This window comes from Microtus pennsylvanicus, chromosome 12 (assembly GCF_037038515.1).
Source record: "Microtus pennsylvanicus isolate mMicPen1 chromosome 12, mMicPen1.hap1, whole genome shotgun sequence".
Taxonomy (NCBI): Eukaryota; Metazoa; Chordata; class Mammalia; order Rodentia; family Cricetidae; genus Microtus; species Microtus pennsylvanicus.
In genome coordinates, this window is record NC_134590.1 from 90,196,758 (window position 1) to 90,221,182 (window position 24,425).

Consider the following 24,425-nt stretch of genomic DNA (forward strand, 5'->3'; position numbering starts at 1 on the left):
CTAGAATCAGCCAGAAAATGAGTCTTGGGGCATGCCAGTGAGAGGTTATCTGGACCAGGCTGGCTGAAATGGAAGACCTGCTCTAACTCTGGGCAGCACCTTCCATAGACTGTGGTCTTGGACCAAATACAAAGGAGAGGTGAGCCAGTCCCTCTCTGCCCAAGGACGGTCTCCCTGGCACAGCAAGCAAGAACAAGCCTTCCTGCTCGAAGCTGCTTGTGTCGAGTGGTTCGTCAAGGTAGAGAGACGAGACACTAAGACGGAACACTGGTCCTAAGGAGTGAGGTGATCGCTGTGATGAACCTGACCAAGTGGTTGTGGGGTCTTTGGAACTGGTTTTGGGGAGGAATATGGAAGAAGAGTTTGGAACGTGGTGCTAGAGAAGCCACTGAGTATTGTTAGCGGAGCCTACAATGTCCTACAATGACAGACTGCTAAGAGAAGCATTGACAGTGAAACCTCGGCTCACGGGGCTTTACACAGGAACAAGGGTTCTTTTTAATTTTGTTTCTAGGTCAAAACAGAGTTTCTCTGTGTAGCCCTGGCTGTCCTGGAACCCGTTTTGTAGACCAGGCTGGCCTCAACTCAGAGATCTGCCTGCCTCTGCCTCCTGAGTGCTGGGATAAAGGTGTCTGACACCATCGCCAGAACAAGAATTCCATTGGGACCCAGATTCTAGGCCATTTGTATGATGCTCTCGTAATGGATCTGGATACACCCACCTGTGACCTGCAGGAAGCCGAATCCTGGAGTCACGAGCATCTGTCTGACGGAGCAGACTTCAGGGCAGCAGAGCATCGGGCTGTGGTATGATTATTGCTCTCCACCCTTTTCCAGATCAGTGGAAAAGAGGAATGGATGGAATAGAGAATAAAAAACGTGCATCTTGATGAGAAAAAGACCTTAAACAAGTTTAAAGTTGCTGCCAAGATGTGTGCTGAAAAGGAGGCTGAAACTGTAAGCGTTGGGACAACGAGAATGTGCCCCCACTAACCCTGAGGACAAGACTCCACCCATGAAAGGCTCCAACTGTGCAAAAGCAAATTCACTTGAAACAGTAGAGCCTGCACCTTTAAGGCATCTGAGGGCTTTCCTGTTCTTGGAAGCAGATGCTGGGAGAGAGTTGTTTAAGAGTCAGAAAAGAAAGGCCGCTACAACTGTGGTCCAAAGAAGCCAACACCCATTTCCGGTCGGCACAGAATTTAGCAGTGTCGTGTGCAGAGTACTGTTTTTTTTTCTTTTTTGTTTTTATTTATTTATTTATTTATTAAGGATTTCTGCCTCCTCCCCGCAACCGCCTCCCATTTCCCTCCCCCTCCCCCAATCAAGTTACCCTCCCTCATCTGCTCGAAGAGCAATCAGGGTTCCCTGACCTGTGGGAAGCCCAAGGACCGCCCACCTCTATCCAGGTCTCCTAGGTGAGCATCCAAACTGCCTAGGCTCCCCCAAAGCCAGTACGTGCAGTAGGATCAAAAACCCACTGCGATTGTTCCTGAGTTCTCAGTATTCCTCATTGTCTTCTATGTTCAGCTAGTCTGGATTTATCCCATGCTTTTTCAGACCCAGGCCAGCTGGCCTTGGTGAGTTCCCAATAGAACATCCCCATTGTCTCAGTGTGTGGGTGCACCCCTCGCGGTCCTGAGGTCCTTGCTCTTGCTCCGTCTTTATAATGCATGTTCCTAGAGAAGCTAAGTAAGAAGGTGAACCCAAAGACAAACACATAGGCATCCTCATGAATATTAACCTTCATCAGGCGATGAAAGGAGACAGAGACAGAGGAGCACGGGACAGAAATCTCAAGGTCCATATCAGGAGCAGAAGCAGAGTACTGTTTTGTCAAGCATGAAAAGTGGAAGTTTGAGCTAGTCATTAAGTCTTTGAGAGAAACACTGAGTTCAGGATCACGCCATGCATTTCCACAAGGAGGCCCAGAAAAGGCCACTGTATGAAGCTGAGGCATCAGTTGCCATGGAAACCGCAGGCTATTGGCGCTATCACAACCATGGGACATCTACTGAAGACAACTTTAGACCCACAAGAGTGAATACATGTCCTCAGGCAATGGAGCTGGAGTGTAGAGCTTCCCATGACTTTTAGAACTCAATTCCAGCACAAGCCCCTGATGTCAGGCATGGAGCTTCCGCATCTGCTCTTTTCCCTACTGGGTGTTAGTCTCCTGTGGCTCACTCTTCCCTTGCTGTGCTCTATGGAGTGGGAGTATTCACACAGTGCCTTTGCATGTGAGAAGCAAGAAAACATTGTACAGGAGTTCCCTGTTGAAAGATCATTGGACTCTGCGAAAGCCAGCCTTTGCGCTTTCTAGCACTGTGGGCACTGTGAAAGACTGTGGCGGGGACTTTGGATGTGGAGCTGAATCCATTGTGTATAGAAGGCCATGAGCCTCCGGGGAGAAGAAGATTATGGCTTAAAAGTGGTTGGTTTGAATGTCAGTTGATGAGGGGTAGGATAGCAATGGTTAATGTTGTCAACTAGATGTGATCTTGAGCCTCTGGGTGTGCCTGGGAGAAACTGGATCAGGTTAACTGAGCTGGAACAACTCTCCTAACAGTGGGTAGCTGGGGCCCTGGACTAAATAGAGAGCTGAGAATGAGCATTTAGGCTTCCTGCTTCCTGACTTTGGATGCACTGTGACCTTCTGCTACCTTCCTGCCACTACCTTCCCCGCCATGATGGACCATGTCCCAGGCTACTGTGAGCAGAAACAAACCCTCCCTTCCTGAAGTTGCTTGAATCAGTTATTTCATCACAGCGGCAAGACAAGTAATGAATGCACTGTGGACGGGCGAGCTTCTATGTTACCATATCCATATCATTTGACTTCTGATCTTTCACTTGTACTTTTATATTCATCTTACAAGTGAGAAAACCAAGATTTATGGAAGCTAATTAATCTTTCCAAAGTATTTTATTATCATACCCATACATTAACACATCTCTAACATCTCATCAGAGAAGCTTCTATTCGCAGTAGATGGTGACAAACAGAGATCCACAACCAGGCAAGGCACAGAAAATAAGAGACTGAAGACTTCTCAGTCCTAAGCGGAACATGTTAAATACACCCCAGGCTTAAGCATCACTGTGGAAGAGGGGACAGAGGGATCGGATGGGTCAGACATGGTGTCTTCTGGACACAGCAGGGCAGCTACATGCAGGAACTCACAGTGGTTGTGACAGCAGGCACCGGACCTGTGCAGGCCTCAGCCAGGCAGAAAGCCTAATGCGGGGAGGGGAACTGAACATGAGAGTCTACCACTTTCTCTATGGTCGGCGGCTGTTGGCCACTGGAAAGAAGGAATCGGGTTTGTTTTAAGAGTGTAGCCCCTGGTAAGTCAACCATGCTCCAGTGGGTGACCACATATCCAAGAATATTTGAGTAGCACAAATTAGACTTGATTGGTGGGGGCAAAAATCGAAGAACACAAATTTGGGTGGATGGGGAAGGTAGATAGAATCAAAATACATGTACAAAATTCTCAAAGAACTAATAAAAATTATTTTAAGTTTCCAAGGTCTTCTATCTGGTTAATTATGAAAGAAAAGAAGCCAAGTTTACTAACTCTGAGCCAAGACCTCTAACCTATGGTTCTGTGTCCTCCAGGAACCCCTTGTCTGGGTGTCACAAATGCCTTCATGTGATTCTTTTCATTTTGCTTATAATTAAAGGTTGAGTTTGACTTTGAGGACAAGAAACTGTTGTGAAGTCAAAGGATTTAGAGGCCTGAAGTAGCATATATCATGTTCCTTTTATTAAGGTTATATGTCCTTTAATCACTTGAAATGTTAGTGAATTTTTTAAAAGTTAAGAACAAAATCAGGCTCATTTACTGAATTTTTCTATACGTATGTCTTAGTTAGGGTTTCTGTTGCTGTGAAGAGACACCATGACTACAGCAGCTCTTATAAAGGAAAACATCAATTGGGGCTGGCTTACAATTCAGAGGTTTAGTCCATTATTGTCATGGCAGACAGACATGGTGCTGGAAAAGGAGCTGAGAGCCCTACATCTTGATCCACAGGCAACAGGAAGTGAACTGAACTAGACCTAGCTTGAGCATAGGAGACCTCAAAGCCCCCCACAGTGACACACATCCTCCAACGAGGCCACACCTACTTCAACAAGACCTCCTTCCTAATAGTGCCCCTCCCTATGAGCTTAGGGGCCAATTACACTCAGACTACTACAGTGTCTTTGTCAGACTCCTCATCTGTACCATGTGATAAATTTGAGTATACAAGTATTTGACTCATCTGTATAATATCAGCTTTCAGAAGGCTAAGGCGGGAGGACCATCATGAATTCGAGGCCAGCCTGGTCTGCAGAGTGAGCTCTAAGTCAGCCTGAGCTAGAGTGAGATCCTGCGTCAATTTGTTTTAAAGACGGGATTTCACACTGTAGTCTACAACTCACTAAGTATCCCAGGCTGGCTGTGGAATTGTACATCTCCTGCCTCAGCCTACTGGGGGCAGAGCTGACAGGTGTGAGCCATCATTCCAATCCTCTACAGTGAAAGTTTCAATATTACTAATTCCTGCCTTCGAGCTGTGTTCCTACGACTTCAGCTGGCTTGTCAGCAACTTCACAGACTGCACGTTTGGGATGCAGCAGCGAAAACCAAATGAGTGTGACCTTACAGGACTAAAACGTCTGTGTGATCCGGCTATAGTGACGACTTCGGCTTGGGATTAGCATGGGTTGTGGTTCAATGCCTAGTCCATCGTGGATTATCAGTAACTATTTGTTGAAAGTGGGTGTGAATAACAGGAAAGCTTCCACTCTTTCAAGTATTAAATTATTCTTTCTTCATTTTTTTTTTATCAAGCGGTTAGCCTCCGTGGGATTGGATGCAAAAAACACAGTCTGCATTTGGGACTGGAGAAAGGGGAAACTTCTGGCCTCAGCCACTGGCCATTCTGACCGGGTAAGAGCTTTGTGGTATCGAACAGTGTGGATTCAGAACTATAAAGTCATTGTCATTTTATGTCTTTAAAAGTAAACCTGCCACATATAGATTTTTCTCCTACATTTTCAGCGTCTAAGCATGATTTGCCTGTGATCAGTGGCTAACCGTTGTTACTGCTTTTCATAAGCAAAGCAGGTTTTCAGTGCTGGCATTTGGCTTCTTAGAAACTCAAAGTAGAAAAGAATTTGTAATTATAGTAGCTTAGATGTATTCATTGACTCATGGAAATGGTTGTTAGAAAACGTTCACAAAAATGTTATCATAAGAGTTTGTAAAAAATAAAAATTAAAATAGTTTTTCCTGCTGTTCTTCTGAAGAGGCAAACTGCTCCATGTCTCTCTGTCTCTTTCTCTGTCCCTTTCTGTCTCTCTGTCTCTCTCTGTCCCTTTCTCTTTTTCTCTTTCTCTCTTCCTTCTCCTTCCCCCTTCTCTCAATAAACTCCTCACTTTCAAAAAAAGAGTTTGCATTTTATTTATGATTTCTTAATGCTGAGTGTTAGCTACGGTCTGCTTATCACAGTAAATTTAGCGAGATCAGAAATGGTAATTCCATGTAGGCGCAGATGGCGAGGTAAGGGATGAGGAGGTATAACCTATGACTGATCAGACACGAATTTCCCTGTGGTCTCGCACAACTGAAAGACCTAAAAGCTTAATTTTCGAGCATCCTTTTGTAACCAATAGCCAATCACAGGCAAGGATCCATTCCTAAACAAGACACATGTCAAGCTCCAGCACTAAGCAGCGTTTAAACCTCAGACCCTTGCTGGCCTGTACATCCTGCCTGTGCGCACAGCAGAGAGCCGCTGCTCCTGAGGGCTGCCCGCTTGGCAAAATCATTCCCTGCTCAGTTAAGCGCTGTTCATTTCATTTGTCCAGCTTTCTCTTCCAGCACGACCGACTGTCGCATGGCGTGCTCATCCGACCTTAGTGACTGCCCCTTTGCTCTGCCATGTTTGATACTTAGGTAGTTAGGAGCAGATTAATAAAAACATAATGTTTCTATTAATTATTTGGGAATATTGTACAATGCACTCGCTTCCTGTTCCTTTCTATTGGCACCTTATAGACTGTGACCCATAGGCCACCTGCAGCCGAACATCCTGGAATCTGTGTTTAAATGCCAGTAACTGCACTCCTATGCCCACAGTGTGTATGGGCCTTGAATGTGCATATCTTCAATAGTCATGATAGGTAGGAGCTTTCAAGATCGGCAGGCGGGATTTTCTGTCTTCTAAATGGAACTAGAACTCCATGAAAACTGTCTCATAAAGAATGAAAAATAGGCTAGCTGGTATGTTTTCAGTTTTTGAAGAACTGAAAATAGAAGAGTTCTTAGAAGCACATTGAATGGCTTAAGAGGCTGGGATAATCTAGTGCCGGGAAAACGACTCCTTTCTCACCTTCTGTTATGACTGGGCACTTGCCCATGCTGGATCATAGCTAGCTATCAAACACTTTCTTAAGTGAGATGTACTGTTTGTAATTCTTCTCATCTTTATGGAAAAGCTATCTCCAAAGTGTTTTGTCAGCATTGTGAAGAGGTCCAGAAAATTTGATTGAAAAGATTCCCCTAATTGTCAAAAGTTATTTTCACAAATGGAAAAATCTAATCTGTGACACAGTCGCACTCAGTGACTAAGGTTGACAGCTCGTCTGTTTGGGCTGAAGGTGGGTAGCCATGAGGGCAGAGCGCCAGCTCTGCTTCTCAGAGCCAGGACCTCCGTCTGCATCCTGCGCAGGCACATTAGCACGGGTTAGAGTCTTGGTGATTGCACTGAAGAATGTTCTATTTCTCGACAGATTTTTGATATTTCCTGGGATCCATATCAGCCGAATAGAATGGTCACCTGCGGAGTAAAACATATAAAGGTACAGTAGCCTTTTTATTTGTGTCTTTAAGTTGAGTATCTTGCATGAAAAAAATTTTATGTGTTGATTAAGGTAATTTTTTTGTTTATATTTCATGTGCATTGGTTTTTTGCCTGTTTATATATCTGTGTGAGGATGTTAGATCCCCTGGAAGAGACAGTTGTGAGCTGCCATGTGTGTGCTGGGAATTGAACCTGAGAACGCTGGAAGAGCAGGCAGTGTTCTTGGCTGGTGAGCCATCTCTCCACCTCCCTCCCCCCTACTCTCTTGAGGCAGCATTTTTTTCTGTGTACTCCTGGCTGTCCTGGAACTCACTCTGTAGACCAGGCTGGCTTTGATCCGGCCTGCCTCTGCCTCCTGAGTGCGAGGATTAAAGGCATGAGCCACCACGTCCAGCCATACGGGTGTTTTAAAACGTGGAATCTTAGAAGTATTCTGCAACTTCAGGTTAGTAGTGAACCAAGCTTCCTGTCCAGCCGCCTGCTGGGCGCTTCACTTGCCTGCCACTGTTTTGTGACTCCGAAGCACACTACTGTCCAAATGGACAAATAAGACAATGAAAATAACTGATCACCAATAACTAGGATTAAATGAACTAATTAAAAAACTAATAATGAGGAATAATAGGCACTATTTAATAAGGCAATTAGAAGCTATAATTAAAATTAAAAAAAATTAAAACAGTGAAATGGACAATTGTAAGGCAATTTTGAATATAGTAGCGTCTCTAACCCCCGGGTACTAAAAATAGTTGAATGAAGAATTTCATATTACCTCATACTATACACAGAGTAAATTCCAACCAAATTGAAGTGTGAAATATTTAAGATGACTATACAGTAACTTGAGGAGTGTAGTGTTTCCTGGGCGTTGTAAAAGAATTGACTGCTTCCAAGTCAGGAAGGCACAGACAGCCCAGAGAACGGCTGGAGCAAGCGTAGTTTGGCAAGGAGGAGCTTCTGAGAGGTCATGTGGGAATGCTGATGGACTGGGGCAGCTGCTGTCTCCTCTCCACAGGGACACAAACACCATCTAGCTCCGATTTTATAGAGTTACAATTTGTGCAGAGCCCACCAGGGGGCAGAACAAACCAGACCAAAGGATCGGCTACCTATCTGGGTAGATTCCATCTTTGTCCTTACTACAAAATTTCAAGGTATCAGCAAAACACTGTCTGGTGGTTGGAAAACTGTCTTTGGATCGCTGCAGTGTGGCCCACAGCCTCCGTGTACAGAGCATCTAAATGGTCACCTCTATAAAACAGTATTGCCTTATAGGGCTTAGAGGACTCGTCTCACTACAAGAAATACCTAGGTAAATGTATAACTGTTCTCTGTGCAAAGGTTCTCTTCTATATGCAAGTGAAGAAAGAAACTATAATGATAACATTGGCAGGCAAAGATTTATAAATAAATATATTCCGTATTTCCTTTCTCCTGGGGAAACCCACACACTAGCAAGTATAAAGGACAAACATAGTAGATATTAGTGTATTCGTGAAATATAAAGACTTCTGACAAATAGAATATATAACCAACAAAAATAGGACCAGTCTTGGCCAATAGATGCATGAAAATGCTAACTCTTAGAGAATACAAACTTAAAAATAATTATCCAAGTTAAAATCATGGTGACGCAGATTCATTGAGGGGCCCCTCCTAAGCCTGACTATGAAGACATAAGTTTAGTCTTTCTGACCAGAACTCTGGCAGTATTTGTTGATAGCTCTAAAGATGTTGCTCCTCCTGGTCCAGTAGTTCATAATTTGGAGTTCCTCCCATGTGAATTGTCAGGAATGTGAACCAAGAACCGACTCAGTGCTGAGTAACTTTCCAATGGCAAAGCCAGGGTGAAGAAAACCTGAGACTGCCCAGTTACCCTTGGTGGTTTAAATATACCATGCTACGTTGTTATGATGCTGTGTATGATTGCGAGTCATGGTTTAGATGGTTATTTACCAATACTGGGAAATATCCGATGTATTTGCCATGGGAAAGTTTAGTCTCCTTCTGGCTCCTGCAGAGGTATGCATTTCACTATGGCATTCCCGTATGTCAGTATGCTTTGCTCTAAGTCTTTCCTTCCACAGAGCCTTCCCCACCCATGCCTCCTGCCAGCTCTACTGGTTCTCTTCCTCCCCAAACGCCCGTTCGTGTTTTCAGGCCATTTTACCCGCCCTCCCTAACCTTTTCCTCCTCTTGTGACCCCCTTTCTAGTTTCATGGCCCATCAGTACACATAGACAAAAATAAAAGTTTAAATCTAGGTTCCACATATGAGAGAAAATATGGGCTTTGTCTTTCTGAGTTTGGAATGCACCTCCTGCCCCAGCCCTTAAGTTGAAAGAGCTGTCTGCGACCCTGCCCCACAGACAGATATTATTAAAAAGGCCTCCTTAGAGCTTGTGAGCCTCTCCGCGGTATCGCGGGATCTCCGGTTTAAACGATTCCTGGACTGAGGCATGCAGCAGCCTAGAGCCCTGCTGGCGCCCTTGGACCCAGAGGCTTTGCTGCCTCCTCGCTCGCGCTTGTATGAAGGATCACGCCAGTCACCAGCCTGTCACCAACTCTGCATTCCTTAAATATATTTTTGTTTAGGAAATACCATCACCAAATGTTGAATTGTCTCGGGGTAGAGTTAGTGGATGATTTCAAACTTTTCCCTTTTATTTATATTGTATCTGTGAGTTATTCTGAGAGAGCAGGTACTGCTTACTCCCCCCCTCCTTTTTTGTATATGTACATGTTCTAGTTGGGGGAGCATAATCTCCTCAAGGCTAACTCCATCCCTCTTGCCCCCAAACTATGTACTTCCAGAATTCTTCAAGAGTTACTCTGAGGGCTGTATGGAACCAGTAAGGCCACAATAACGTTCCCTTCCTTCTCCATTTTCTAAAATGGCCAAAATGCTGGCAGATATAAGATCCAAACACAGATCCCTATTGAAAGTTGTCTCTTCCATGGTCAATCTTAGAGCTTAGCTTTTCTCCCAAACCTATGTTTACTGGATTCATTAGGATGAGCTGCCGAATGAAAGCGTTCCCCAGAATCCTCTCTGCTTCCTTTCATGCTTCTTTAACTTTTAATCAGCTCCACGAAGAGACAGATGAAGCCCTAGCACTGTGTTGGAAACACTAAAAGCTGCTTACCCTGCACACTAGTCCAGTGGGCATAGATGCTTTCTCCTAAGACAAATGCACATGTGTACGGAAGCAGAAGAACCTGCGCGTATCTGCAGCCATCCCCTTATTAGTTCTGCTTAGACATAAATCTACAACAAATCAAATCAGATTTTTAAAGATTTATTCGTTTTAACTATGTGTATTTGTGTGTCTTTGGATGTTGGATCAGGTGTCTACAGAGGCACTGGATCCCTGGGACTGGAGTTCCAGGTGATCGTAACCCGCTGGTGTGTGTAGATGCTAGGAACCAAACTCATGTCTTCGCCAAGAGCAACACGCTCTTGCTTTCTGAGTCATCTCTTGTGCCTAAACCCCGAGTTAGTGGAGCATGGTTCCAGTTAGAAGAGCAGGCAACAATCCGTGAGTTTAACAAGATCTCATTAGGAATAATTTCATTGATTTTTTTTGCCAGTCATGTTTGGTTCTATCCTAGGTCTCTGGGCTGTCCAGCCTCTGGGTCCTGGTCCTCCAGACAGTGTCAGGGTTGGGCTCCCTCTCATGGTGTGAGTTTCAAGCTACACCAGTCATTGGTTGGCCACTCCCATAATTTCTGCACTACCTTTAACCCAGCACACCTTGTAGGCAAGGCAAATTGTAGGTCAAAGGTTATGGGGGTTGATATCCTCCTAGTCCCACCCCTGGAAGCCTTGCCTGGGTTCAGGACATGGTCGGTTCCGGCTCTGTATTCCTCGTTGCCAGAAGGCTTAGAACTCATGGACTCTTGGAAGTCTCCATCGCACTAGGTTTCTAGCTCATCACAGAGATGCCCCTGATTCCAGTTGTCTCTCCCAGTACTCCCTCCCTCAATCCTCCCCCTACCTGATCCTTCCTGCTCCCATGCTCCCCATCCAGAACCCACCCCTTCCCCCATCCCCCTGTGGTACCTATTCTATTTCCCCTTCACAGTGAGATTATGTGTCCGCCTCCCCACCTTGAGCCCTCCTGGTTGCCTGGTTTCTTTGGGTCTCTTGGATTGTAGCATGGTTATCCTTTACTTTATGCCTAGAAGTCACGTACAAGTGAGGTCACACCATATTTGTCTTTCTGGGTCTGGGTCACTCACTCAGGATGATCTTTCCTAGTTCCATCCATTTGCCAGCAAATTTCATGCCGTCATTTTTAAATATATGAGTGATACTTCATTGTATGCATGGACCACCTTTTCTTCATCCATTCTTCACTCGGGACACCTGGGCTGTTTCCAGTTCCTGGCTATTACTTATAAAACTGCTGCAAACGCAGCTGAGCAAGTGCCCTTATGGTATGGTAGAGCATACCTTGGGTGTATACCCAGGAGTGGTGTAAGTGGATCTTAGCATCCTTTGGGTGTATACCCTGGAGTGGTATAAGCGGATCTTGAGGTAGGTTGATTGCCAGTTTTCTGAGGAACCACCTTATTGATTTCCAAAGTGGCTGTACAAGTTTGCACTCCCGCCAGCGATGGAGGAGTGTTCCCCTTGCTCCACATCCTCACCAGCGTGAGCTATCACTTCTGTTTTTGATCTTAGCCATTCTGACAAGTGTAAGATGGAATCTCACGGTCATTTTGATTTGCATTTCCCTGAGGGATAAGGATGTTGAACATTTAAGTGTAGCTCGGCCATTTGAGATTCCTCTGTTGAGAATTCTGTTTAGATCTGTATCCCATTTTTTAATTGGATTATTTGTTTTTGTTTCTTTTTTAAAAGATGTATTTGTTTATTATGCATACAGTGTTCTGTCTGCATGTATCCCTGACCACCAGAAGAGAGCACTAGATGGTTGTGAGCCACCATGTGGTTGCAGGAAATTGATCTCAGGACCTCTGGAAGAGCCGCCAGTGCTCTTAACCTTTGAGCCACCTCTCCAGCCCCAAGGATTGTTTGGTTTTTGATGGTTATTTTCTTGAGTTCTTGTCCAATTGTCATCAGAGAGGCTTTACCTAGCAACCGATGGAAACGGTTGCATTAGGCGGACCTTGTAGAATCCTGTAGAAGAGGGGGACAGGTTAATGGAAGTCAGAGAGGCCAAGGACACCACAAGAAAACCCACAGAATCAACTAACCTGGTCTCATCGGCGTTTACAGAGACTGAACCGCCAACCAGAGAACTTGGATGGGACTAGGCCTTCTGCTCATATGTCTTACAGTTGTGTAGCTTGGTCTTGTAGGACTCCTAGCAGTGGGGGCAGGGGCTGTCTCTGACTCTGTTCAATCCTTTTGGGACCCTTTCCTCCTACTAGGTTGTCCAGTTCAACCTTAGTAGGAGAGGAGGTGCCTAGTCTTACTGCAACTTGATATGCCATGGCTGATTGACTCATATGGTGGGCTGGCCCTTTTCTGGAGAGAAAGGAAGAAGACTAGATGGACAGGGAAGAGGGGTAGTTGGGGATAGAGAAGGGAGAGAGGGGAAACTGTGATCGGGCTGGGAAAAAATTAATTAATTAAAAATTTTAAAAAGTTGAGAGTAAAAGGCAGTATGTCAAGAAAACCTCTGGTGCAAAGTTTCTGTAGCCAGCATAAAATTATGCCTGGTTTTGTAAGTTTCATGGTTTATCATGTTAGAGAATATGTTCATTGGAAATGAATGCCCGTAAACAAAGCAGTTGGGTAGTGTCTGCTTCATTGGTTACAAAGCTAATAAGCCTACAGATTGTGGGTAATGTTGAGCCTTCTGAGGTCTCTCATTGTAGGCTGAAGGACCTGGGAGACTCTCTAGGGCCAGATAAACTCCAGAGTACCCGCCTGTACTAACAAGGTTTGTATTACAATCTGCCAGAGGAAACAGGAGAATAAACAATGTCTCCTCATTTAGTGGTACTGCTGTTTGCTAGATGAAATAGTTCTCAAAAAAAGAAAATATATTAAGTATTCTCTTTTTTCCCAGAAATATCTCTTACTTTTCCTGGCATTTATATATGCCTTTTAAGAGAGTCATTTGATGGTTTGAAATGTTTTATGTAAGTGTTAAAACCCTCTGGTTTGTCAGAACCGTCTTTGTTCAGCCAGTCTCGGGATAATGATCTATGTATTTGATGGTTGCCATGTAGAAATATTTAACTCATGCCAGAGATCCATGTCTCACGTCAAGAGACAAAAGAGCTTCTCTCCATTCCATCTTCACACACGAGAAATCACAACGAGAAGGGGAATGTCTGCCTGGGTGTCACCATGGATCTAACTTCTCTGGCATGCGATGATCATCTGTGTCCAAGTGCACATTTAAGATGTTAGTGTCCCCCAAATGTTGTACCTAATTGTTTTTTTCCAAATTTCTTCATTCCTTTTGTACTTATTTCAATACCTTTTTGCAAAAATACTGCCCAAAGAAATGTTGTGTTTTGCTCATCTGAGCATTGCAAATAGTTGGACACATGCTCTCATCTTTGCCATCGTGTGTCTGCCCGGGTTCATTCCCGCCACCGTCGTGCTGGTGCCTTCAGCGCAGGACTGTATGGGCCAGTCCCTCGGTACTGCGCTCTGAAGGACCACCGTCTCCTCCCCTGCAGGCACAGACACACATCTTAGAGCAGACACTGCTTTTTCTTTCATACGTTCCTGGCCCTCACAGCTAATCTTGCTCTCCTGAGGGAGATGCAATTTCTTGCCCACCATGAATCCCATCCTTGCTCATGCCATGTTTTGTAACCTGATTCCTGTAGCTTCACATTGGCCCTGCCTCTTGAGCAGAATCTGAATATGCGGTCACGAAATCCTTGTTTGTGTTTCACATGTCCCCTTTCTCAGTGTGGAGCTCTCAAAGCGGCGCCCAACGTTTCCGCAGCTCCTCGTGTAGAAACCTTACAGGAATCCGCGTCTTCAGCAAAGTACTTCTGCCTGCTTTCCCTCCCTCCCATATGGAAAGAGTAACAGAATCTGTCTTAACCTATGCTCACGCGATTTGTGAGGTTAAACAACAGATGTGGAAAGCATCTGGAGACCGTGAGGGCTGTGTAATGGCACCAAAGTTAGGCCAGTTCATACATCAGAAATTGCACCAAGGGAAAGTACTGGGTTTCTGTTTAACCATAGGCATGTCCCTTCTGTTATCTACAAATGGTTCAAGCATTGTGCTTGCCATCTTCCACATGATCTCTGCAAGTAAAATGGAGACGTCTGGGTGATATTTGACTTTATGAAAATACCATTTGTATTTAGAAGCATTTGTGAACAATGTTACGGTAAAAAAATTGTAACACTTTGCTTAGAAAGCAATTATTTTTATTGGCACCATGCTTTAACCAAATTCACCAACCAGTCTAGAAAGCAATTTTTAAAACAGACATATACATATTAAAATGACTAGTTGAATGTTGGGCGGTGGTTATAAGCACCTTGAATCCCAGCACTCAGGAAGCAGAGGCAATCAGATTTCTATGAGGTCCAAGTCAGCCTGGTCTACAGAATGAGTTCCAGGACGTCAGGGGCTACACAGAAAAACCCTGTCTCAAAACAAACAAATCAACAAGCAAAAGGTTAGATGATATATTGTTATGGTATTGAGAAGTTATTCCTAATCTCAGTTTTACTTTATGTAATGTGCTAACGTGTGTGTGCGTGTATGTGCATGCACACACACACACACACACGTGCACACACACATATATGCTACATGTTTTATTCAGGCTCTTGTTATATAGCTCTGGCTAGCCTGGAAGTTGCTATGTAGCATGGGCTAGTCTCCAGTGTGCAATGGTCCTCTACCTCTGCCTCCCAAGTGTGAGATTACAGGCATGTGCTGCCACACTTGGCTTCCTTCCTACACTTATCTATATTTCTGAACCTTTCTACAATAAATCTATACTCATTTGATAAAAGAGTAAACAAAGTGTGACTCCCCCAATTCCATTCTGTGAACGCTGAAGTCATCTTCTATAATGTCATTAAACATTAAAGTTTTGAAATTTCGGAGCTTTTAAACTTTAAAAAATTTATTATTGGTTTTTCTCATGCTTCTAGAGGTATGCAGAAATGTTTCATGGTTGCCCACTTTCACCAAGACACAATTTATGTATGTTTAGATCAGATAAAGTATATCTTGAGAAATTCCTGAGAATATCAATGATGAATATTGTACTCTATTTTGGGATGTATTTTTTATTACTCCATAGTTTTGGACATTGTGTGGAAATGCCCTGACTGCAAAAAGAGGAATATTTGGCAAAACAGGAGATCTTCAGACTATCCTTTGCCTTGCCTGTGCCAAAGACGACATCACATACTCTGGTGCTTTAAACGGGGACATCTACGTCTGGAAAGGGCTCACCCTGGTCCGAACCATTCAAGGGGCACACAGTGTGAGTATTGCTGGATGGAGCTTCGAGGTGGCATGTTGAATACGATAGGGCCACATTTCTCCTCTTTCTTCCCTCTGCTTTATAGTCAGAAGACGTCACCACACAGTTGTAAGCAATCCATGAAGATTTCTCAAGTTGCTTTTGCTACCTGAAAGAAAAACTTACCAAATCAGTCTTTGCCTTAACTATTAATTGACTGATTAGCCCTATTCTTTAGAAGTAGTTTGATACAAGACTAGAGCCTATCATCCCTTCTTAAATTACAGCCTAGGATATTGTTAGCGTCACAGCCTGCTTCCCTGGGTTCAGGCTGATTCTCACTGTTGCCTCCACTTTATGGCGGGTAGCTGGACCAAATGGGATGTGGATGGATGCTGGGTTTGTGCTAGGTGGTGAGGAGAGTGTCCTCGATCTGCCAAAGTGCTGGAGCATCAACTCGGTTAGTGTTGAATTGCTCAGAAAAGTGGGTGCCACTAATGACTTTTCTCTCCGTGCTCTGTGAAAGCAAGGGCAGACTTTGCTTCTTAGCTCTTTGCTGCCTTTTGACACAGAGGAAAATGATGAGTACAGATGACACGATGAAAATGGAGATGAGGGAAATCAGAGGAAAGGGCCCATAGCAATCAAGATTCACTGCATACTCCGCGAGTGTTGCATCAATGTCAAGTTTTGTGTTTTTGTTTAAGATAATAAGTATAAGGACTAGAGACCTGGCTCGGTGGTTACGAGCACTTTCTCCCCTCACAGAAGACCAGGGTGCAGTCCCTAGCACACAAAAGGTACATAGAAGTAGGATAAAAATGCTTTATCTTAATATCTTCAAGTTTATTCCCCAGTACTTTATTTTTTAGTGCTGGGAATTGAACCCAGAGCCTTACACACGAGGCAAGTCCTCTGTCATTAATCTTCTTCCCTAGACCTCATTACTTTTGGCATAAAGAAAACTTCAGGCAGCTCAGTGAAACAGTTTGGATACTTTCAAGGTTTCTTTCCATTATTTTTCTTGGCTTCATTGCCAAACGACTCTTAAAACAATTAGGAGGTCAAGTTTGTTTTCATCCATTGAATGAGCTGCCTCGGTCATCAGATTCTCTGTAGGCGTATGAACCCAGAATCAGTATAACAAACATTTATTTATTTGGGGACAAAACTCACAGTAAGGGTAGCCATCCACGGTCCTCTGTGTGCACTGGGAGCTGGGAACCGAACCCAGCAGCAAAAAAAGTCCAAATGCACTTTTTGTTTGTGCTTATAGTACGTCAACCCATGCCCAAAATGGGCTGGAACCTAAAAGACTATTGGCTGAAGGATTTCCCACAACATCTCTCTTTACACTGGATATTTTGTTGACACAATGCAGTAGTAACAGCTTTGAATAAATCAAGTAAAATAGTTTTCAAACTTAAAGATTCCAAGTGTTTTCGACATGGAAAGGGAGTCGTGCTATTTGTACTTCTCGGTTTGTCAGGAAACCCCGTCCTGAGCGGCTGAGGTGGCACCTCAGGCACCTCTACACTTGTCAAAGGCGTAGCGTCCGAGCCCTCAGTCTGTGTCTCCACTGGGTTACTTTAGAACTGAAATGAGGCACCTTTGTCATGTCTTTGTTTTAGAAGGCTCGTTTGTCATACGCGGGAGTTTGAGTCTGTATCCGCTTCAACCAAGCTATTCATAAGTGGCATTTGGGCAGTGGGGATAACACTCTTATCAAATTAGCTGTGTTAATGGAATTACTTTGTGTCCTGGTGGTGGCTGTAATTTTAGTGATCTAGCTGACATGAGGTGTGTTGATCTGCTGTCAGATGTCAACAGAAAACACAGCATCTGCTTTTGTTTTGTTTTGTTCTGTTCTTAATCATTGCGATTCAGCAATGGTGGCATTTATAGAGATTGCAGGATTGAATGTTACCTCTTCTAATTGACAGGCTGGAATCTTTAGCATGTATGCTTGTGAAGAAGGCTTTGCTACTGGTGGGCGAGACGGCTGTATACGATTATGGGACACTGATTTCAAACCAATAACCAAAATTGATCTCAGGGAGACAGAACAAGGATATAAAGGTAACATATGCATTAGTATTTATTACAATAGAATGTGGTTTTGATCAGTTTTTCCAGAAAAATCAGATATATAGAAGCAAGTTAGTTTTCCAAGAGCAAAACCCTTTAGCCAAATTGCATTAGACTGTGCCCTGTGAGCATCTGCAGAGTGTGCTGGTTTAAAGAAAATGGGCCCCAAATGGAGTGGAACCATTAGGAGGTGTGACTTTGTTGGAGCAAATGTGTCAACTGTGGAGGCAAGCCTTGAGATCTCATATATGCTCAAGCCACACCCAGTGTCTTCCTGTTATCTGGAAGTCAAGATGAAGGAACTCTCAGCTCCTTCTCCAGCACCACGTCTGCCTACATGCTGCCATACACCCTGCCATGATGATAATGGACTAAACCATAACTAAGACATAGAGTATGGGGCTGAGCAAGGATGGAGTGAAGGTGGGGAAGGAGCAGACAGACGGAAGGAAAGAGAGGTACAGAAGATCCTTTTTTCCCCCAAGGATTTGTTTATTTATTTATTAATTATGTATACAGTGAGTGTTTTACCTGCATGTACCTGCAGGCTAGAAGAGGGCACCAGATCTCATTACAGATGGTTTGGAGCCACCGTGTGGTTGCTGGGAATTGAACTCAGGACCTCCAGAAGAGCAGTCAGTGCTCTTAACTGCTGAGCCATCTCTCCAGCCCCATATAGCAGATCTGTGTACTGGTCCCACCCTCAGAAAAATCTTACCTTTCTGCTCTGCCTATCCCTGGCCTTGAAAATGGAAATGAAGTGCATTTGAGAGGAGCAAACTCGGGTAAAACAGCATCAGGACTTTCTTGCTCTTGGTGTGGATGCAAAACTACATTGTGGATTTACCTTCACAAGGACTTTTGATGTGAGTGAATTCCCCCTCCCCCCCATCCTTTTGCTATTGGGTAACAGTGACTGTTGGCTTTATTTCTATGGAAACTATGTTCTGTGGGGATTTTTTTGGTTTTTATTCATTTTACTAAAATGACTTTCTAATCATTCAGCAGAAGCATTTTCATGGTCATGTTCCAATCCCATGACATGGTACTTGCTACTTTGTTTCTTAATCTTGAAAATATTAACTAGAGGCAGTGAGATAACTCAAAGACACTTGATGCCAGTCCTGAGTTCAGTCCCTAAACCTCAAGTGAGAGGAAGAAAAGACTGTGCCCTGTAAGTTATCCTCCGACGTGCACGTGTGTGCTGTGGCACACGTACATGTATGCATGGCACACGTGTGTGCACACACAGCTCACTAAACAAATGTCATTTTAAAACTTAAAGTAAAGGGACTGCCACTTATTAACGTTTGTAAACCCTTATCCCAAGGGTTTACAACCTGTGAAGATTTCTCTTGCCCTTCCTGCAGACGTCCAGGCCTGCGAAATGAATCCCACAATTTCCAAATGTCTTAGCGCAAAAGTCTCATACGCTTGCCTCTTGCACTAACTCAGTTGTCAGACAAGAAGAAAGAGTTTTGAAATGAGCTAAGTAAAGACCACAGTTAGGGAAATTATACGGCTTTGTTACAGAGGTAAAGTGCTAATCAGTCCTCCTGCACTCTCGTCAGGTTTGAGCTCCTACTTTAAATTGAGTACGGATCAGCCTGCCAGAGGGTGACACTCACGTCAGCGAGAATCATCCAGACTCAGACTGATTCCTAGGCTTCTGTCCTCCCCACGTTTAGTGAAAGAATATGTACCTCACAGCCTGAGGGACACCATCCACAGTCAAGGTTACATCAATAGTTCCTGTACTTTTTGTGATGAACAGATTTCTTTGCTGCCTGGATGTTCAGTACCTTTTCTTTAGTGAACGTGCTACATATACAAATGCATGATCATATAAATCTGCAACTGAATCCAGACAAGATCTTTAATCTGTAAATTCGAAAGCCAAACAGATTAGAACTGAAAGATTACTTCTATGACTAGTTTGGCAGCAAAACCTGATATGAACTGGCACAAAACTGTTTGCTGTCTTTAAAATGTGGATAATCACACACAGAAACGTTGTCTCCAGCTCATCATGGCGTTATCCATCTGTAACCCCATCACTTGGGAGGTAGAGGGAGGAGCTTGTGATTTTGAAGCCAGACCTCGTTTCTTGTCAAAAGTGGGAGGAGGGGCGGGAGGATATGAACTGCTGGGAACACCAAAGGTGGGCAAACAATCACTGGGAGCCTCAGAGGCTAGCAAGCGACCTCCTCAGAGGTGGGTGAATGACCCTGCCAGGACCGTCAGAGGTGGGCGGCCGCTGGGAGCGGTGACTTCCAGAGACTATCATAAGAAGTTCCTCTGGAGAAGAGCACCTGTGTCACTCCAGCCAGTATCCACTGCCATCCTCTGTGCGAGATACCCCACCACTGCAGCGACCACTAGAACCCCAGCCCCGGCCTGCACCTGGAGGAGAGATCACTAGTGACTCTGGTCTGCCTGCACCTGAAGGCACAGCAAATGTATTCAACAAAATCATAGAAGAAAAATTTCTCAACCTAAAGAAAGACATGCCAATGAAAATAGAAGAAACCTACAGAACACCAAACGGACTAGGTCAAAAAAAGAAAAAAAAAGAAAAAAAAAGTCCCCTCATCATATAATAATCAAAACACTAAACATACAGAATAAAGATAGAATATTATGAGCTGCAAAGGAACATAGGTCAAATAACACATAAAGGAGGCAGACCTATCAAATTTATATCCAACTTTTCAATGGAACAATGAAATCCAGAAGATACTGGACAGGTGTTATGCAGACACTAAATGACCACAGATGCCAGCTCAGACTACTATAGCCAGCAAAATTTTCAAGATATTCCATGACAAAACCAGATTTAAATAATACCGATCCACAAATCCAGCCCTACAGAAAGTACTAGAAGGAAAACTCCAACCCAAGGAAGTCAGCTGCATCCACAAAAACACAGGCAATAAATGATCTCACAGCAACAAATCCCAAAGAAGAGAAACGCACACACAAAAAAAAAAAAAAACAGGAAGTAGCGATCACTGGTCACTAATATCCCTTAATATAAATCCATCATTCTGCATATAAGAAACACACCTCAACCTCAAAGACAGACATTGTCTCAGAGTAAAGGGTTGGGGAAAGATTTACCAATCAAATGGACCTAAGAAACAAGCAGGTGTGGCTATTCTGATATCTAACAAAATAGGCTTCAAACTAAAATCAATCAGAAGAGATGAAGAAGGATATTTCATATTCATCACAGGAAAAATCCATCAAGAAGTCTCAATTCTGAACATCTATACCCTAAATATATGGGCATCCACATTTGTAAAAGAACTGTTACTAAAGCTTAAATCACACATTAAGTCACACACACTAATAGTGGGAGACTTCAACACCTCACCCTCACCACTGGACAGGTCTGCCAGACAGAAACTTAACAGAGGAAAAAAGGAACTGTGTTATGAGTCAAATGGACTTAACAGACACATATAGAATATTCCACACAAACACAAAAGAATGCACCTTCTTCTCAGCACCTCCTGAAACATTCTCAAAAATTGACCACACACTCAGTAACAAAGCAAACTTCAACAGATAAAAAAAACTTGGAATAACCCCATGTCTTATCGGGTCACCATGGCTTAAAGTTAGAATTCAACAACAATACTAGTTTCAGAAAACCCACAAACACATGGAAATTGAACAGTGCTCAACTGAATCACTGCTGGGTCAAGGAAGAAATAAAGAAAAAAAATAAAGATTTCCTAAAATTCAATGAAAATGACCATACAACACACCCAAACTTATGAGACACAATGAAAGCAATGCTAAGAGCAAAGTTCATAGCACTAAATGACTAAATAAAGAAGTTGCAGAAATCCCATACTAACAAATTAACAGAACACCTGAAAGCTCTAGAACAAAAGGAAGCAAACTCACCTGGTAGGAATAGATGGCAGTAAATAATCAAAATGAGAGCTTAAATCAATAAAATAGAGGCAAAGAAAAAATACAAAGAATCAATGAGACAGAGTTGATTCTTTGAGAAAATCAACAAGATTGACACACCTTCATCCAAACTGACCAAAAGGCAGAGAAAGAATATCCAAATTAACAAAATCAGAAATGAAAAGGGGGACATAATAACAGACATGGAGGAAATACAGAGAATCATCAGGTCATACTTCAAAAATCTGTACTCCACAAAATTGGAAAATTTAAAGGAAATGGGCAATTTTCTGGATAAGTACCACATTACCAAAATTAAATCAAGAACAGATAAACAAATTAAATAAACCTATAACCCATAAGGAAATAGAAACAGGCATCAAAAGCCACCAAACCAAAACAAAACAAAAACAACACAGGGCCAGATGATTTCAGCACAGAATTTTACCAGAATTTCAAAGAAGAGCTAATACTGATACCCCTCAAATTGTTCCACATAATAGAAGTAGAAGGAACACTGCCAAATGCTTTTTATGAGGGTACAGTTACGCTGGTACCCAAACCACACAAAGACTCAACTAAGAAAGAAAATTACAGACCATTCTTGCTCATAAACATTCATGCAAAAATACTCAATAAAATACTTGCAAACTGAATCCAAGAACACATCAGAAAAATCATCCACATGATCAGGTAAGCTTCATCCCAGAGATGCAGGGATGGTTCAACATACAAAAATTTGTCAATACAATCCACCATATAAATAAACTGAAAAAAAATATGATCATCTCATTAGATGCTGAAAAAGCCTTCAACAAAATTCAACTCCCCTTCATGATAAAGGTCTTGGAGAGATCAGGGATACAAGGAACATTCCTACACATAATAAAGGCAACACAGCAAGCCAACAGCCAACAGCAAACTAAATGGAGAGAAACTCAAAGTGATTCCATAAAATCAGGAGCAAGACAAAGTTGTCCACTCTCTCCATATCTATTCAACATAGTATTTGAAGTTCTAGCTAGAACAATAAGACAACAAAAGGAGATCAAGGGGATTCAAATTGGAAAGAAAGAAGTCAAACTTTGGCTATTTGCTGATGATATGGTGATCCCAAAAATTCTACCAGGGAGCTCCCACAGCTGGTAAACACCTTCAGTAATGTGGCAGGATACAAAATTAACTAAAAAAAAAATCAGTAGCCCTGCTATATACAGATGATAAAGGAGTTGAGAAAGCTATCAGAGAAACATCACCCTTCACAATAGTCACAGAAAACATAAAATATCTTGGGGTAACTCTAATCAAACAAGTGAAAGACCTGCATGACAAGAACTTTAAGTCTTTGCAGAATGAAATGAAGAGAATATCAGAAAATGGAAAGCTCTCCCATGCTCATGGATAAGTAGGATTAACATAGTAAAATGGCAATCTTACCAAAAGCAGTCTACAGATTCAGTGAAATACCCATCAAAATCCCAGCACAATTCTTCACAGACCTCAAAAGAACAATACTAAATTTTATATGGAAAAACAAAACACTCAGTATAGCTAAAACAACCCTGTACAATAAATAAAGGAACATCTAGAGGCATCACAATCCCTGACTTCAAGCTCTATTATAGAGCTACAGTAATGAAAACAGCTTGATATTGGCATATAAACAGACAGGTAGACCTTTGGAATCAAATGGAAGACCCTGATATTAACCCACACACTTATGAAGTCCTGATTTTTGAGAAGGAAGCTAAAAACATAAAATGGAAAAAAAGGAAGCATATTCAACAAATGGTGCTGGCATAAATGTATATCAACCTGTAGAAGAAAGCAAAGAGAACCCATACATTTCCACGCACAAAACTCAAATCCAAATGGATCAAAGACCTCAACAGAAATTCAACCACACTGAACCTCAAAGAAGAGAAAGTGGAAAGTACCCTTGATCACATTGGCACAGGAGACTACTTCCTAAACATAACAACAATAGCACAGACACTGAAAGCAACAATGAATAAATGGAACTTCCTGAAATTGAGAAGCTTCTATAAAGCAAAAGACATGATCAGCAAGACAAAATGGAAGCTTACAGAATGGGAAAAGATCTTTACTGACCCCATATCAGACAGAGGGCTGATCTCCAAAATACATAAAGAACTCAAGAAAGTAGATATCAAACTACCAAATAATCCAATTAAAAAAAATAGCATACATATCTAAACAGAATTCTCAACAGAAGAATCTCAAATGGCCAAAAGACACTTAAGGAAATGCTCAACATTCTTAGCCATCAGAGAAATGCAAATCAAAACAACTTTGAGATACCATCTTACACCTGTAAGAATGGCCATGATCAAAAACACTGATGACAACTTATGCTGGAGAGGTTGTGGGGTAAGGGAAACACTCCTCCACTGCTTGTTGTAATATGAACTGAGGGGCTGTATCCTGCCACCCGGCTAGCTTTACCCGAAATAATTATACGGAAACTGTATTCTTTTAAACACTGCTTGGCCCATTAGTTCCAGCCTCTTATTGGCTAGCTCTTACATATTGATCTAACCCATTTCTAATATTCTGTGTAGCCCACGAGGTGGCTTACCAGAAAAGATTTTAACCTGCGTTTGTCTGGAGTGGGAGAATCATGGCGACCCACTGACTCAGCTTCTTTCTCCCAGCATTCTGTTCTGCCTACTCCACCCACCTAAGGGATCGCCTATCAAAATGGGCCAAGGCAGTTTCTTTATTAGCCAATGACCTTCCTCCATCAACTGCTGATGGGAACACAAACTTGTGCAGCTGCTGTAGGAATCACTATGGTGATTTCCCACATAATTAGAACTCAATCTACCTCAAGACCCAGCAATACTACTTTTGGGCATATACCCAAAGGATGCATGCTACATCACAAGGGCATTTGCTCAACTGTGTTCATAGCAGCATTATTCATAATAGCCAGAATCTGGAAACCGTGTAGATGCCCCTCAACCGAAGAATGGATAAAGAAAATGTCCATTTAAACACTTGTGCATTACTTAGTGAAAAAAAAAGAAAGAAAAGAAAAGAAATGATATCTTGAAATTTGCAGGCAAATGGACGGAACTAGAAAAAAACATCCTAAGTGAG

At 42.8% G+C, this 24,425-nt stretch overlaps 1 protein-coding gene across 2 annotated transcripts in view; it reads left to right on the forward strand.

Annotated features, from left to right (window-relative positions):
• Eml6 (EMAP like 6) overlaps positions 1-24,425 on the forward strand; it is a 251,244-nt gene that overhangs the window by 96,692 nt on the left and 130,127 nt on the right. For both annotated transcript variants that reach the window (XR_012907211.1, XM_075942518.1), the window contains exons 3-6: positions 4,845-4,943; positions 6,788-6,856; positions 15,126-15,311; positions 17,234-17,369. Coding sequence is in view for 1 of the 2 variants with exons in the window: in XM_075942518.1 (XP_075798633.1) it covers positions 4,845-4,943; positions 6,788-6,856; positions 15,126-15,311; positions 17,234-17,369 (490 nt within the window). In the remaining variant the exon portion in view is untranslated. The remainder of the gene's footprint in view (positions 1-4,844; positions 4,944-6,787; positions 6,857-15,125; positions 15,312-17,233; positions 17,370-24,425) is intronic.